Source organism: Rhincodon typus, chromosome 1 (genome assembly GCF_021869965.1).
Source record: "Rhincodon typus isolate 14 chromosome 1, sRhiTyp1.1, whole genome shotgun sequence".
In the NCBI taxonomy this organism is placed as follows: Eukaryota; Metazoa; Chordata; class Chondrichthyes; order Orectolobiformes; family Rhincodontidae; genus Rhincodon; species Rhincodon typus.
This window is the reverse complement of record NC_063332.1, coordinates 117871394-117888180: the sequence shown is the minus strand read 5'-3', so window position 1 is coordinate 117888180 and position 16787 is coordinate 117871394. Positions and strand designations below refer to the sequence as shown.

The 16787-nt window shown below is 43.2% G+C and overlaps 2 protein-coding genes across 4 annotated transcripts in view; one reads left to right on the top strand and one right to left on the bottom strand.

The window, feature by feature from the left end:
• The window catches only part of LOC109936240 (protein ZGRF1), a 446880-nt gene that overhangs the window by 227085 nt on the left and 203008 nt on the right, over positions 1 to 16787 (bottom strand). The window lies entirely within an intron of this gene.
• Positions 1476 to 5451, top strand: tifa (TRAF interacting protein with forkhead associated domain). Of its 3 annotated transcripts, none has more exons than XM_020519507.2 (2): positions 1476 to 2072; positions 4274 to 5451. In XM_020519507.2, the coding sequence occupies exon 2, from the start codon at positions 4276 to 4278 to the stop codon at positions 4852 to 4854; it is 579 nt and encodes a 192-aa protein (XP_020375096.1). In that variant the 5' UTR covers positions 1476 to 2072; positions 4274 to 4275; the 3' UTR covers positions 4855 to 5451. The 3 variants fall into 3 exon arrangements, with proteins under 3 accessions (XP_020375096.1, XP_020375095.1, XP_048457389.1); XM_020519506.2 differs by having other exon boundaries at positions 1476 to 2091; XM_048601432.1 differs by having other exon boundaries at positions 1476 to 2187.

Here is a 16787-nt window from a genome sequence, read left to right as displayed (position 1 = left end):
AACCTCATCCCGCCCCCTTGACCTGTCCGTCCTCCCTGGACTGACCTATCCCCTCCCTAACTCCCTACCTACACTCACCTTTACTGGCTCCATCCCCGCCTCTTCGACCTGTTTGTTTCCTCTCCACCTATCCTCTCCTCTATCCCTCTTCTATCCCCTCCCACTCTCTCCCTATTTATTTCGGAACCCCCTTCCCCTCCCCCTTTTCTGGTGAAGGGTCGAGGCCCGAAACATCAGCCTCTCTGCTCCTGTGATGCTGCTTGGCCTGCTGTGTTCGTCCAGCCCTGCACCTTGTTGTCTCGGATTCTCCAGCATCTGCAGTTCCTACTATCTCCTCTCCTTTCGCCTTTCTTTACGCCTTCACTCCCATTTCCCATTTCTCCAGCTTCACCTCCTCCAATTCTCTCCTCCCTTCCCTGAGGGATAGTTTCCAACCAACGTATTCTGATATGTAGTTACACACCTCGAGAGGAGGTGGAACTCGAACCATACCCTCTTCTCCTCCACCCGTCACCTTCGCCCTTACTCACTCTTTTCCGCCCCTTTCCCTTCAACTCTTTCCCTGCCACCAACTCCCCCTTTCCCCGCACCCCTTACCCCCCACCCCTTTTCCCCCACCCGCCTCACCCCCACCCCACGCCACGCCACGCCACGCCTTATCCCCCACTCCTTACACTCTTTTACCCACCTCCCTTCATTATCCTTCTTTCATCCCTTCATTCTTCCATCCACCCCTTTCCCCTCCCATTTCACCCTGTTCCCCCTCCTCTTCCATCCCTACCCTTCGCTCGCTCGCTGTCCCCATTCCTTCACCCTCTCTCGCACACCTCTTCCCCTTCCCACTTTTCTAAACCATTCCTTTTCCTCTTCCATTTCTCTAATTCTTCGTTCCCATACCTCTCTCCCTCTATATTTCCTCCTCAACCGCTTCTCCTGGCTTCTCTAACCTTCCAAGCCCCACTCAAAACCGTTTACATTGCACTAGGAATATAATAGTTATTTCAGTTCTGAGGAAGGGTCTCTTGACCCTCAACGGTGACTCTGCTTTCTCTCCACAGATGCTGCCAGATTTGCTAAACTTTTGCAGCAATTTCTGGGTTTTTTTTGCTTCTGATTTACAGCATTGGCAGGTCTTTCGGTTTTTATACAATTGCCATTGTTGTCAGTATCGTACATATTTACAACCAACAGCAGTTGTGCGTGTGTTTGGACCAAAATAATTTCAGTTCTAAACTGAAGTAGATGAAGATCACAGATGCTGACTCCGACTTCACAATCTAAAGGGTCTGGGTTGGGTCTCTGTTCCGTGGAGAAAATAAGGCGAAGAGAAGATTGGAAAGAGGTCTCCAAAATCATAAACAGGCTGGATATCGAAGGGGCGAAGCTATTCCCATTGGGTTAAAAAAAATTAAAATCACGTGCAAATGAAGCAACGTTGATGTGAAAACAAAATCTCTTTCTCGCAGCGAGTAAAGTGTGGAATGGGCCGCCTGGAAATTTATTGGAGATTTAATTGAGGCATTCAAGACGGCATTGGATGCTTATTTGGTTCAAAATAGTGTGCGGGGATGTGGGGAAAAGGCAGGAGATTGGTCCTGGGTGATAGAACCGGGAGAGACCCAATGATTGAATGGCGGAGCAGACTCGATGGGCCGAATGGCCTAATTTCTGCTCCTATGGTCTTCCGTTTTATGGGCCGAAGGGCCTCCTTCGGCGCCGAATCTGTGCTTCCGACGTAATTCCCCAAAGTTAGTGAAATAGCAGCGGGGGCAGTCAGTTTCCAGCAGCCTGATGCTCTGATTCGATAAATCGGATGTCCGTCAAAGAGAGGAGTCAGAGATCGTAGGAACTGCAGATGCTGGAGAATCTGAGAATAACAAGGTGCAAGAGCTGGATGAACACAGCAGGCCAAGCAGCAAGGCTGACGTTTCAGGCCTAGACCCTTCTTCAGAAAAGACAGGAGTCAGGTCCTTTTTCAGATCCTGATCAGTGTTTGTGCTCTTTGGCTTTCGGATCCGCGGAGAAGCGTTGGGCGCAGTCTTCTGCTGTATTGAATATTTGCAATTTGTGAGGTCGGTAAGCGTTTCCGAGGTTGGTACCAATTCACTGAAAAAAAACATTACAGGAGTTGAGCTACTTTGTTCACGGAGATCCCCGGAGACATTAAACATAGACTCAGAGGAAAAGGTGCTTGTTATCCGTTGTCATTTTTTAAACATATATTTATCAGGTACAGGATTGACTGGACGCTTTGCGCATAACATTATGGATTAAATTGGCCAGAGTGCCAGGGACGTACCCATATCATATTTGGATTGTTGTTTTCAAATTATCATATTGCATTTTTAAACTTTTAGTTTTACTCGCCACTTAATCCCCTCCCCCTAATCGACGTGCAAGCTCTGCATTCAGTCCTCCCATGGAAACGCTGCATTCTTTGTTGCGATCGGACTGTCCTGACCCCTTTCCTCTAAAACCTGGGTCACTGACGTTAAACTTAACGCCCACCCTGTGAGTGCGCGCCCCGAAACGTTGCAGAGTTGTATGCGCTTCGCTTGCTGAACATTACACTTAACAATTACTGCACTGTCGTCGAAAAATAACTATTTCGCTCGGGTATTGCTAATAACAATCCCAGTCGCTTTGTCCTTGTTTACCTGATTCTGCCCAGCATGGTACAGAACGCTCTGCTTCAGATCTTTTTAAAAAACTGTTAGGAGTTTTCTAATAGTAGCAACCGGTTATGCTGGCATTTTCTAGTCCACAAGTTTGACAATTTCTTGGATCCTTGCTGAATCTGGTGAAATTAAAATTCATGATATTTGTCATTAATGAACTAATTTTGCTACATAAGCAAAGTTGTGGAATAGTTACATTTTTGTGAAGATACGATTTACTCTGCAACGTAAATGCATTCGTAACTATAGAACAAATACCAGTTTATAGTGAAACCAACACAGAAGCTTGGAAACGTATATGCAGTAATTCCAGTTTGAACAGGATCATTGAGATAATTTGACAGCCCTCATCATTCAGTCTAAGTAGGTGCAACAATGAATGCAGTTTTTGGGAGCTTAGAAAGCTGATAGTGAAAAAAAAAATGGTATATGCTTAAAAAGAAATAAAGGTGCTACTTAGAGCTGTTAGTGTTTCTATCAGCTAGATTTTACTATCTTAAGAGTGCTGGGTTCATTATGAGTTTAAATGCCTTGAAAATAAAACTGGAACATAGGAATAGGACTTAGTGATTCAGCCTGTCAAGCAAGCTAGGCCATTCAGTCAGACCATAGCTGATAATTGACATCAATCCCATTTTCCTGCACTATCTCCATACCCCTTAATGTCATTAGCCTCCAGGTATCTATTAATATCTGTCTTGAACATGCTGAATCCTTGAAAGTCCACAGCCCTCAGGATAGAAGGTTCCCAAGCTTCACTACCGTTTAGGTGAGGAAATTCTTTTTCTCATCTCAGTCTTAAATGATCTACGCCTTATCCTGAAATGAAGTCCTTGGTTTTAGATTCGCCACCAGGGGAAAAAAAACACATTCACTGTCACACCCTGTATGAATTTTTTGGAGTTTCAGTGAGGTTCCCCCCTCTTTGAAACTCTGTAGAATACATGCCCAGTCTTTTCAGTCTCTCCTCATAAAAACAATCTTGCCATTCCTGGGATTAATCTGGTGAAGCTTTGTGCACTCCCTCTAAGGCAGGTGTATCATGCCTTAGAAATGGAGATCAAAACTGTACATAATACTCCAGGCACGGTCTTACCAAGGCCCTATACAACTGCAGCAAGACATTTTTAATCCTGTACACAAATCCCCTTATGATGAAGACCACCATACCATTTGCTTTCCTCATTCCTTGCTGCACCTGCATGGTAGATTTTAGAGACTAATGAACAAAGACATCCAGATTCCTTTTGACACTTATACTACCCAGCCTGTCACACTTTAAGAAATAGTCTGCCTTTCTGATTTTTCTACCAAACTGACTGTGTTCGCACATATTCCATTACTATATTCTTGCCCATTCACTTAACCTATTCAAGTCCTCTTCAAGCTTCCCTGCCGACTCTTCACAATTTTTGTTGGTAGGGATGAATTGTTATATACAGTTATATTGTCAAGGTATGTAAAGAAAACAGTTGCATTGATATAGTGCCTTTCAAAACTTCAGAACATCCCAAAGTATTTCACGGCCAATAACGTATATTTTCATCGTATTTTGCATTGGAGAGAAACAATAATGATCATTATTGCTTTTACAGAAATGTCAATGCACAACACAATGTCTTTTGAAAGTGCGGACACTGAAGAGACCGTAACTTGTCTCAATATCAATGTCTATCACCCCCAGGCAACAGTATTTAAGTCCCTGAATTACACTGGCAAACAGAAATACAGAGTAGAAGAAATGGTAATGTTTGGCCGTGATTCCAAAGTGTGTCATTTTCCTCTAGTGGACAAACGTGCCTCTCGAATGCAGTTTGCTATCCAAGCTTTTCGACACAGTGAGAGCTCAGAACTCTGTTTTGAAATCAAAAATACAAGCTTGAAGACTAAACTATTCGTCAATAATGCAAGTCTGGATCACCTTAATAAGATCGATTTACCAAGGAAATGTATTTTGCGATTTGGGGAATACCAATTCTATTTGGAAAAAGATGATGGTGAATCCAGGGAACACTTTGAAATCTTCATCAAAATTTCCCTAGTTCCATTTTGTCAAGAGGTCAATGTGGAGACCTTAACACACCCTGTACCTGAAATTGGCACTGTGAGGATCACAGATGTTCCAATTCCTCGATTTCAGCTAGCAATGGAGTGTGATGAAAACGAAATTGAATAAATTAGTGCCTTATGATAACTTGCAAGTCAGCATGAGTGGAGAATTTGAACTCTTCTTTAAGTGCTATCCAGATATACTGTGATTTATGGGCATGGAGATGTGACCTGACAAATGAAGTGTTTAATTGTGGACGGATGATGAGACCGAATAAATGAACTCAATTATTGTCCATTCTGAACTATGCTGGATACTTCAGCTATCCTTATCTATTTCTGTGCAAAATAATTCTGACATTGTTTATCCAGCATGGAAACTATTGCTTTTTGGAGTTATTGTATTTACATTTTTATCCAATATCCTGGGATGTATTAGCTGGATTTTGGGATCAGACTCAAAGTAACCACCCAAAACATTTTTGTGTGAATGGTTTGTTATTAGTGGTTAATTAACCCAAATTCTCACTTGTTCTGTACCTGTTGTTTGATTTTTGCAAGTCATGATTAACGTTGCAAGGCTTTTGAATAGCATAGACATAGCATGTGATTTACCGCAACTTCCAGATTTACTTGCTAACCATGTGCATACTATATAATTGGTAAACTTCCAATATGTGCAGTAATGGTGATTGCTGTAAAATAAAATAGTTAGAATCTTGAATTCTTATGAAACGTAAATAATTTTATGTGCAACTTTTGAGATACTGCAATCCATCTACAGGTTACATTTCAAGTTGATGTACTTCTTCAGATCTAATGTACCAATTTATTTTAACTGTCTTTTGCATAAGATCAATGATCCCAAAAGCCAGTGAACAATGATCTAGTATGGGGATTTCTCTATTCTGTTTATCCACTATACCATCAGATCAGGGACATTCTGACTCCTCCTTTTCCACCACCCTCCCCTCTCCCTCGCCCTCTTTCACTCCAGTATCCATTCCTTCTTCCTTTTTCATAATCCTCCATGTTCTGCTTTTCCCATTAAATGTGAGTTTTCAATAAATACCATATCTACTTTGTTTTCCAACAATCTGCTACTCTTTGTATCTATGCATTATGTTGTCTTATCCAACAACAGTGTTGACTACTCTTTGTCAGATTCCTACATCATTTTCAGCTATATCCAGAGCTTATGTTGCCTATTTGCATTTAATAATAAGCCCTTTTTAATACTGCAATAGCTTCTTTCATCACAAATGTTACTACTTTTCTAATTTCCCTGACTTGTGTAAATATATATTTTACAACTTGGAATATTCGTCTAGCCATGCTCAATTTGTAGCCAACCTCAATGGTGTGCAATACAATATAACCTTTAAATTAGATTTGCAATTTTATTCACTTGCTTTGTTCCTTTTTATAGGTCGTAGCATAGCAATTATAGCAACTCTGCAGTGTGGAAACAGGCCCTTTGGCCCAACAAGTCCACACCAAACCTCAAAGCATCCCACCCAGACCCACCCCACTACAACCCACCTAATCTACACATCCCTGAACACTATCAGGAATTTAGTGTGGCCAATCCACCTAGCATGCACATCTTTGGACTGTTGGAGGAAACCCATGCAGACACTGGGAGGATGTGCAAACTCCACACAGACGGTTGCCTGAGGGTGAAATTGAACCTATGTCCTTGGTGCTGTGAGGCAGCAGTGCTAATCACTGAGCCACCATGCCTCCTCAGTCTTATCTTATTCATAAGATGCAGGCAAGATTGACAAGGCCAGGCTTTATTGTGCATCCTTGATTCCCCTGAGAAGTTGGTGGTGAGTTTACTTCATGAACGCTGCAGTCCATGTGGTGAAGGTACCATTAGGTCTGAACTCCAGGATTTGCTTCCAGCATCAATAATTAGTTGGTAATGTACTTCCAAGTCAGAATGACTGTGGCTCGGACTTGATCTTGGAGGCAGTGGTGTTCCTACATATCTGTAGCCCATCCTAATTGGAGAGCACAGAAAGATGATGTTCAAAAAGGCCTGGAGTGTTATTGCATTTTGCAGATGGTATACAGAACTGCCACAGTGCCATGGTGTTAAGAGGGATTGAATGTTTAAAGTGGTGAAAGGAGTGCTCATCAGGTGTGTTGCTTTGACCTGGATGATATGGAGCCTCTTGAGTGTTGTAGAGTTGTGCTTATTTAGGCATGTGTAAAGTTTTACATCACACTCCTGGCTTGTGCTTCATAGGCAGTGGTAAAGCTTTTAGGAGTCAGAACATGAGTTGGATGTTCGCTTCTTTAGCTTCTCTTGCACCCACAGTATTTACATGACTGATCCAATCAGAGTTGATCATTGGGATATTGTTAGTGAAGGATATTATGTTGGAAATGCAACTGAATACGCTGGGGAAGAGGTTAGCTTCTCCCTTTCTGGAGTAAGTCCTTACCTAACATAAATGTTAGTTGTCAAAGGTCAGCGCAAGTCTAAATGTTGTCCAGATCTCGTGCAGGCACAGATGGCTTCATTATTTCAAGAAGTGCATTCCTACTTCAGACCTTATGATCTAGGTTAGGTCATTGATGAAGTAGCTGAATACAGGGCAGCTGTATATGCTATAAGTAGCTGAATACAGGAATTTAGGGCAGCACGGTGGCTCAGTGGTTAGCACTGCTGCCTCACAGCACCAGGGACCCAGATTCAATTCCACGCTCAAATGACTATCTGTGTGGAGTTTGCATGTTCTCCCCTTGTCTGCGTGGGTTTCCTCCAGGTACTCCAGTTTCCTCCCACAGTCCAAAGATGTGCAGGCTAGGTGGATTGGCCATGATAAATTGCCTGTTGTGTTCAGGGAGGTGTAGATTGGGTGGGTTATAGGGGGATGGGTCTTGGTGGAATGCTCCAAGGGCGGGTGTGGACTCGTTGGGTCAAAAGGCCTGTTTCCACACTGTAGGGATTCTGTGGATACAGTGAGGTCTCATACAATACCCTGAGGAACTATTGCATGGTGTTCTGGGGACTAAGCTAAGATGATGAGTCTCCACCAAATGCAACCATTTTTCAAATAAGAGTTTCCTTGTGATCCCTGTTGTTTTAAATTTTTCTCAGTCTCATTGGTTCCTCAATCAAAAAACTGCTGTAACAGCCAGGAAAATGTCTCTCATCTGTTAAATTCAATTGTTTTGTCCATAATTAGACCAGGGCTGTAATAAGGTCTAGAACTGCAAAGTAAATCTAAAGTGGTTGTCCATTAGCATGTTATTGGTGATTAATTGTTGCCTGGTAATACTGTCAACAGTCCTTTCCATCTTGTTGCTGATAATTGAGGATAGACTGATGAGGAACGATTGGCCATGAGACTTGAGTGGAGGTAACTGAGGAGGTGTGTAGAAGGGACATGGTGTCTGGGTCATGGATCATAGCATCATAGAATCACACTGGTACAGAAGAGGCCATTTGGCCCATCATGCCTATACTGCCAAAGCGACACTAAATGTCCGGATTTCCAGCACTAGGTCCATAGCCTTGAATGTTATGAAATTTCAACTGCTCATTCAAGTACTTTTTAAAGGTTGTGAGATTACCCACCTGAACTACCCTCCCAGACCCTCACCAATCTCTGGTTGAAAAAGTTTTCAACTCTCTTCTAAACCTCCCACCTTTCACCTCAAAATTCCACTCCTTTGTTAGTGATCCTTCGACTAAGGATTACAGTTGCTTTCTATCCACCCTGTCCATGCCCCTCATAATCTTACACACATTAGTCAGGGCCCCTTTCAAACTTCTCTGCTCCAAAGGAAACAACCCAGGCTTATTCAGCCTCTCTTCTTAGCTAAAGTCTTCCATCCCAGGCAACATCCTGGTCAATCTCCTCTGCACACCCTCCAGTGTATCATATCCTTCCTGTAGTGTGGTGACCAGAATGGCACACAGTACTCCAGCTGTCGCCTAACCAAAATTCTGCCAGCTTCAAGATAACTTCCTTGCTTTTATATCTATGCTTCAACTGATACCTATATCCTCCTCCTCCTCCTGAATGAAGACAGATGTGAAGTACTTCTTTAACACTGTACCAATATCCTCTGACTTCACACACAGATTTCCACCTTGGTCCCGAATGTTCCCTACTCTTACTCTGGTTAGTCTCTTCCCCTTGATATACTTGTAGAAAATCTTGGAATTTGACCTAATCTTGCTCACCAATGTTTCTAATGCTCCCCTTTGCTCTCCTAATCGTTTTCTTAAGCTCCCAACCCTCCCCCCCCCCCCCCCCCCCCCGCCAACAACCTTCACATTCTAAATTTTACTAGGGCCTCTGTTGATTTGCTCCCTCTGTACCTGTTATACTTATTTCTTTTCCTTTTTATCCAGTTCTGAATATTCCTTGACATCCAGGGTTCTCTGGGCTTGTTGCACCTATGTTTCATGCTAAAGGGAACATGTTGGTCCTGTCCAATTCCTTTTTGAACATCTCCCACTGTTCTCTTATGGATTTACTCTCAGCTAGCTGTTCCCAGCTTACTTTGGTGAGATTGTGCCATATTTTAATAAAATCTGCCTTCCCCCAGTCCAAAACCTTTTTTTTCGGAGGCCACCATTTTTCTTTTCCATATCAAGCTTAAAATGTATAATGTTAAAGTCACTATTACTGAAATGCTTCCCCCCCACCCCGCTATCTGGAATACCTGCCCAGCTTCGTTCCCCAGAATTGGGTCCAGCACTGCAGCATCCCTTGCCGGACCATCTACATGTTGATTTAAAAAAAAAACTTATCCTGAACACATTTGCAGAAATAGGTGCCCTCTAAAACTTTTATAACCCAATTAACATTGGGGAAAGTTGAAATCCCGTAATCTAATAACCCCCTTATTGTTTTTAAACCCCTCTGTGAATTGTCTACATATCTACTCCCCAACTGCCACTGACTGTTTTGGGTCCTCTGATACACTCCCCTTTGTGTGACTTGCCTTTTTCATTATGTTATTTCTAGGCTGTACCCACAGAGTCTGATTTGATGACCCTTCAAACGTCTCAATCATCTTCCCCTGTCCTGCCTGAAATTCCTATAACCCAGAATGTCAAGTTGCCAACCCAATCCCTCTCTCAGCCATGTCTTTGTGATGGCAACAATTCCATGCATTAATTCACACTAATTCACCTGTCATGCCTATAATGCTTCTAGCATTAGATAGCATCCAGCCACGATTGGATGGAGGCAGTGCAGAAAATAGTTTCATGATTTGACCAGCTAAATACGTGAAATATTTTGCTGCTTCAACTATATGCTGTGCTTTAACCCTACCCACCCCCACCACTTTTCGTTCTGCCTTGCTAAATGTTCTCCAATCGTATCACTCCTCACATTCCATCAACGTTCAGCAGCATCAGCCTTCACTTTCTATACACTTCATCTCTTCCGTATTTATTATCCACTACTGATGCTCATCCCAATCTATATGCAATATAATACATGTATCCTTTGCATGAATATCTCACTATCGCTCTCTCAAAATACTTTGTTCTCCTGCAAGCAGTGAAAAGTAAGAGTTAAAATACAAAGAAGTCTGACAGGGCTGGAGGTGAACTGCCACTGTGAACTGTTCACAGATGGGTGCCTGGAGATAAGTGGGACAACTTTATTTCTCTCAGTTGGAGAGATAGAAAGCTCACAGAATTACAAATATGTCTGATATGGCAAATGGGCAACTATTTCCTTATTGTCTTTTTAGATTACTTTTTTTTAATAGACGTTATCCTAACAGATCTTCACTTATACCACAGGCTCTTATCTCTATAAAACTTATGACATTTTATAGATGGGTATGTAATCAGTTTGATATGTGTAAAACTTCGTGAACTGCAAACATCAAGTCATTTGACTATCATCAAATTAATTTTACATGGTATACTATCCTTGTAATAAAAGGACAGGAAAGTAAGTTCCCTTTATTCATACAGTAGACATTTTTAAGTTATCCAGAATAGTCTAGACAGAAATTATGAATTGTATAGAGTTTCATGAGTGCCTAAAAGTAAATAGCTGTGGATAAATATATGGAATGTAAAAAATGACAACTTGTGCTCAAAACACAATTAACGATTTTGTGAGATGACTCTGCTTTGCTTACACCAGTAAATATTAACCCAGTTTCTTAAACTATGAATTGCAATTAACATTCAGCATCATTTATAGAGGTGGAACAGTTATTTAAACATCTCTACCAGGAACTTAGCAAATTTTCAGGTGGACAGACAATCTGTACTACGGGTAATGTTTGCAGAATAGTTAGAACCTTTAATTTGAATAGTGTAAAAAATAATACTATGCATGATAGTTTGTAATAGTGCAATCTATTTTCTTGGTGTGTATATCTTTTGTCTGAGGTCAGCGATACCAAATGTTTGCTGCACATCATTCCATTATTTACTCAGAATTAGCTGGAACAAAAACAAACAAAAAATATACCAAAAGGCTCTGAGATAAAATGCAAATAACCCAAGGCCAAGCCCAAATCTGCAGTTTTCAGTGAATACAGCACTTAGCTTGGAAAAGAGGCGGTTAAATTTTGCAACATGGCACTTGAGCTCAGTTTGGCCTATAATGCAGTAACATCAGGAAACATGTAAAAGGGAGTATTGCACAACACTAGGAAGAATTGAAAAATTACAAATTTGGGAACTTCAATTTCTGTAGCAGCCAGCAATCTTTATTTGACATTATCCCAGATCCCCCAGGGAAACTTAACTCTTTAGAAGTCATTGGTTAAACAGAACTGTAAAACAAGATACTATGTATTTTTTGCAGTAACAATGAGTGAAATGCTATAGGTATCTGAATGACATGGCCCATGGCAAGATTTGTGGCTGAATTACATGAGAAATCTGGCAAGGCCTACCTTGACGTCAGAAGCAACTTGGTGCACCTTTTATGCATCGGTCAGGCAGTGTGGTGAATTTCCAATGCAAGCTGCCAATTAAAAGGGATTATGGCTTATTAAGTGCCTATTAACAGCACAACTTTCCTTCTTAATATTAGCCTTAGCAATAAGCTAGACATCGAAAATTCGCACCATGGAAATCAGAGCGGGTATTTGGTGACTTCAGCTCCCTGTTGGACGAGACCATGTTCCAAGTTGCTCAGCAGCAACTTGGGGAGCAATGGCCTAGTGGTATTATTGCTGGACTGTTAATGCAGATAACATTCGAATCCCGCCATGGCAGATGGTTCAATTTGAATTCGATTAAAAAAAATCTGGAATTAAGAATCTAATAATTACCATAAAGGCATTGTCGATTGTTTGGAAAAACTCATCTGGTTCACTAATGTCCTTCAGGGAAGGAAACTGTCATCCTTACCTGGTCTGGCTGACATGTGACTCCAGACCCACAGCAATGTGGCTGACTCTCACCTGCCCTGTGAGCAATCAGGGATGGGCAATAAATGCTGCCTGGCCAGTGATGCCCCTCATCCTGTGAATTTAAAAAAGCACCAAACAACATCCATGGGCAGCCGCTGCATGCACCCCCTGTTCGTGGACACTGGCGTCTGAAATTTGTCAACCTGTCGTGATTCAAATGGTACTTCTCTAAGCCATTGCAGGAAGCTCAGATCTGCATTACAGGGTGCACCAACAACTAACAATTGAAAGTCTGCTACGAGGGCCTTTGCACCGACACTCACAGATTGGATCAGGCTGCATCTCAGGGCTACTTGCTTGCTCTCTTACCTTTCACTCACTGAGAGCCACCTGCATGCTTGCAGCATCCAAGCCTTGCCTTGCCTGTGCCTGTTAGCATTTCAGCCAGAACCAGAGGCTACCTATACTTTCGTGTTGGTGTGCTCTTTAGTACAAAGAGCTGTTTGTCATGTTTCTCAGTAAGGATCTGTCCAGAGGCCGTGAGGGTCTAATACCTACAGCATGTGTCTACTGCCTGCGCAACAAACTCACTGCACGCTCATTCAACAAAATCGCCATGTCTGAAAGTGGGTGGGGCCACGCCAGCAGTCCTGCCAAGGAGTGTGGGAGCCACTGTCTGGCAGGGCATCCAAATATTGTCAGTCACGGACTCAGTCTCCACACTTTCCGGAGGTCTGGCTAGGGTAAGCCATCCACAGGGAGTGGTCATGGACATGGGATATATTCAACCACAGTGTGGGGAATGGGCAATGGTCAGTCCTGTAGGGTTTCCAAGAAATCTGAGGAATCGCAATTGCTCCATTGGGGAGCTGCAAGTGGAACAGTCAGGGGTCTGGTCCGGGACGATTCTTCGAAGTTGGCCTGAGGTCTGCTGCGAATACAATCCCGGACGAATCCATATATTGATTGCTGAGCAGGGTGCAAGTGGAGCCTGTAGGGGCAGCACCGAGTGGGGGGATTGCTGCCAAAAGGAATGGGAAGTCAAGGCTTGGGGAGGGAAGCAGAGGTATTTGTGGAAGTAGGTTCAAGAATGGTGATGGGGGTGCTGGAGATGTATGGAAGCCTTGGTGGAATAGCATTGGAGGGCATGGTAGGCTGCAGGAAGTGGAGGTGGTTTGTTGTGGTCTCCACATGGGGCACATAGAGAAGCAGGGTGGGCATAATTAAGGTGTCAGTTTTCAGGGGGCAGGGAGAATAGTTGGAGGCAATCTGATGGGTCTCCACAGCGGGGTGGGGGAGGGGGTGCTGTGAGTACTGGTGAAATGGCCTGTTGGGATAGTGCAAAGTTAAAGGGGACATGAAGACACTTGTTCTGAGGGGCAGGGGGAGAACATGTGATGTGGTAGCATCTGGTGTCCAGGCAGAGTCTGGTGTTGATGGTATTGAAGGCGAGCTGCATTCTTGCCATCATTTGCCATTCTCCAGGTTAAAAATGCAGCTGGAAATAGCTAGGATAACTCCCCAGGTCAGTATCAGTTTGTTGGATGTGGGATCCCTGTCTGTGGATGCTTAGACATCGAAGGGGCAAATACCTGAAGCCTCCATTTACAAACTCCAGCTACATTTAACTTCCACAAGCAGATTTCAGATTGCCAGCATCCACAATTTTTTTTTTTTTGGTTTTTTGTTTAACATTTCATTTCCAATTAATTCTTTGCCCATTTTGAAAGTATGCAGAGTGAACTTGCATAATTGTCAAATGCTGGTCAAAAGCAAACAGCATCAAACCATTTATGAAGAAGGATCTAGACCTGAAACATCAGCATTCCAGCTCTTCTGATGCTACTTGGCCTGCTGTGTTCATCCAGCTCTACACCTTGTTATCTTGGCATCAAACCATTGGTGCTTGTAAATCTAACATAGGCAACTTGATGCAGAAGTTAGAGGCAATTACTTAAAAGGAAGTGATTGCTGGTTGAGGCATCCCATCACTGGTGAAACTTTTAAGTGTTCTGTGGGACAAGGGAATCATCACCTTTTGTGTTAATATGATGATGGACTCTACTGATTTCAATGAGAAGTTGAATGATTGATGCAGGCCTAGGATAGGAACGGGGTTGGAGTGCAGCAGACTCTCCCTTTTTGATATAGTATATTGGTCACTCACTGGTACGTCACTTGCACCAAGCTGACGAGTGTGCTATAACCAGGGCCATGACAGAGCAGACAATGGGGCTGCTGAAAGTGCAGTTTCGGTACTTGGAGCAGAGTAGGAGGGGAAGGATGGGGACTCTCCTGTATACTCCAGAGAGAGTGTGCTGCATCATCTTTGTGTTCTGTACTCCGCTCAATTGGAGCAGGCAATAAGACAACTTGAAGGATGCTGAGGAACTGGAAGAACAGAAGTTTTCTGAGAAGGAGGGATCTAGGGACAGGAGGAATCTTTCCTTATGCATAACAGAGCTCATCTGCGTTGGGTGCTATAAGCCAGGCAGGACCTGACTGATACTTGGTTCTAGGAAATGGGAGCTGGGTGCAGCAGAGCATCATGGAATTTTCCAGAGTTGTTGGTCATGATGCCAAGCTTTAGTTTGCACTGTGGGGGCAAACTGCAGCCTCTATTTGTTTTGCTTTTGTTCCTTTTTGCTGACTGTAAGTAAAAGCTCATCTTTGGAACTGTCCGTGCTTGCCTATAAGTGATGTTCCCTGACTGGACAATGGCAAGATGCAGATCTCCAGTGAGTATAGGAGACACAACAGTGCTGACTTATAACGTGGAGATGCTGATGTTGGACTGGACACCTCACCTGATGAGGAGCAACGCTCCAAAAGCTTGTGATTTCAAATAAACCTGTTAGACTATAACCTGGTGTCGTGTGACTTCTGACTTAGTGCTGACTTAGACAGAGCATTTCGATAGGATATAGCTAACGATAGGTAAAATGTCTGGCCTGGTGGCTGGTCAGTTCCTAGGTGAGGGAATGGAGCTGTAATGTGAAGGAGCCATGTACTGTGAACAATTTGGTTTCCCAGGAGGAAAGACCGGTACAAGAACAGTCTGCTGTGGTATTTGGTCCTGCCACCTGTAACACTGGTTACAGTGCGAGTCTGATGCAGAAAGTGTCATTGCTACATTGCAGTTGCTGCTTTGACAGATTCTCTGTGTTTTCCTATGGTGTTATCAAAAATGTGTATGGGCAGGGGTTTGTGCAGCAGAGTGTGTTTCTAGTAATACCAACTGTGTCACTCATTTAAGAATCTATAAAAAGTATATTAATTATAAAAAGATAATACATTATTATAATAGATCATCAAAGGAAAGTAGAAAAAGACAATGTGATATGCAAGGAAAACAATACTGCTACTCCCCTTCTCACTCAACATACATACACCTCACTAAACGTAGCTTGCATTTTCAGTTCTCTTTTCTGTATTTGTTAAGTCCATCATCTTTTCAGAAATACAAACATGGATCCAGGCTTGTTCCTCGCAGACTCCTTCATCAGACACCCCCTTGGAACATGGGTGGTAGCCAAAGCAAGCTGCAGGGAGAAATAATTAGTGACTGTGAACACAACAATGTCACAAGATGGGTGGAAAATTCAGAGCTGAGCTATTTGTCAAAGATGCTGTAAAATGTCTCAAGGGCCAGTTAGCATATTATTAGAAATCAGGGCTCTTGTTTACCTGCACCGATCTGAGCAGTTCCTGTCTGCCGGGATCCATGGTTCATGGAGACCGTGCTGCAGGAGACAAAAGCAGGAAGTTCTTTATTCTCTTCTTGCCAGGATGCTGCACTCAGTTGCCAGTGAGGTGCAAGACTGGCTTGCCAATACTCATCCGGGTGCACTGTGGCTTGTTAAAGATGGTGCCAGTTCAAGAAATGCCAGCCTTTCGGTGGGTAGAATCAGATAAAAGTGGTGCTATGGCAGCCAGGTACTTAAAGATGCAAGAGTGGTAAGTTACAGAGAGAAATGTCACCAGGCCTCACATGAAAGAAACTCCAAAAACCTTGACCCCAGTGGCACTTACCCAAAAAAAATAAGATTCAGCCCAATGTGTTTGACCATTAACACAGTATCAGAGATAGCTGCCACTTCCACTGAAAAAGAAAACTGCAAACAGTTTTTAATTTTTAAAATATCCCCAAGGTCAGCATGTGAGACACAAAGCCGACCCAACATATTGACTTATTTTGTGGCTTTTTTTGGCATGTTATCCTAATATCAACAAGACACAACTAAACCAACTCCAAATTAAGACAACAAGGTGCAGGGCTGGATGAACACACTAGGCCAAGCAGCATCATAGGAGCAGGAAGGCTGATCTTTCAGGCCTAGACCCTTCATCAGAAAAGGGGGAGGGGAAGGGAGTTCTGAAATAAATAGGGAGAGAGTGGGAGGCGGATAGAAGATGGATAGAGGAGAGGATAGGTGGAGAGGAAACAAACAGGTCGAAGAGGCGGGGATGGAGCCAGTAAAGGTGAGTGTAGGTAGGGAGTTAGGGAGGGGATAGGTCAGTCCAGGGAGGATGGACAGGTCAAGGGGGCGGGATGAGGTTGGTCGGTAGGAGATGGAGGTGCGGCTTGAGGTGGGAGGAGGGGATAGGTGGGAGGAAGAACAGGTTAGGGAGGCAGGGACGAGCTGGACTGGTTTTGGGATGCGGTAGGGGGAGGGGAGATTTTGAAACTTGTGAAAT

Excerpts from the sequence above, each read along its gene's own strand:
- tifa (XM_020519507.2), top strand. The coding sequence starts at position 4,276 with ATGTCAATGCACAACACAATGTCTTTTGAAAGTGCGGACACTGAAGAG.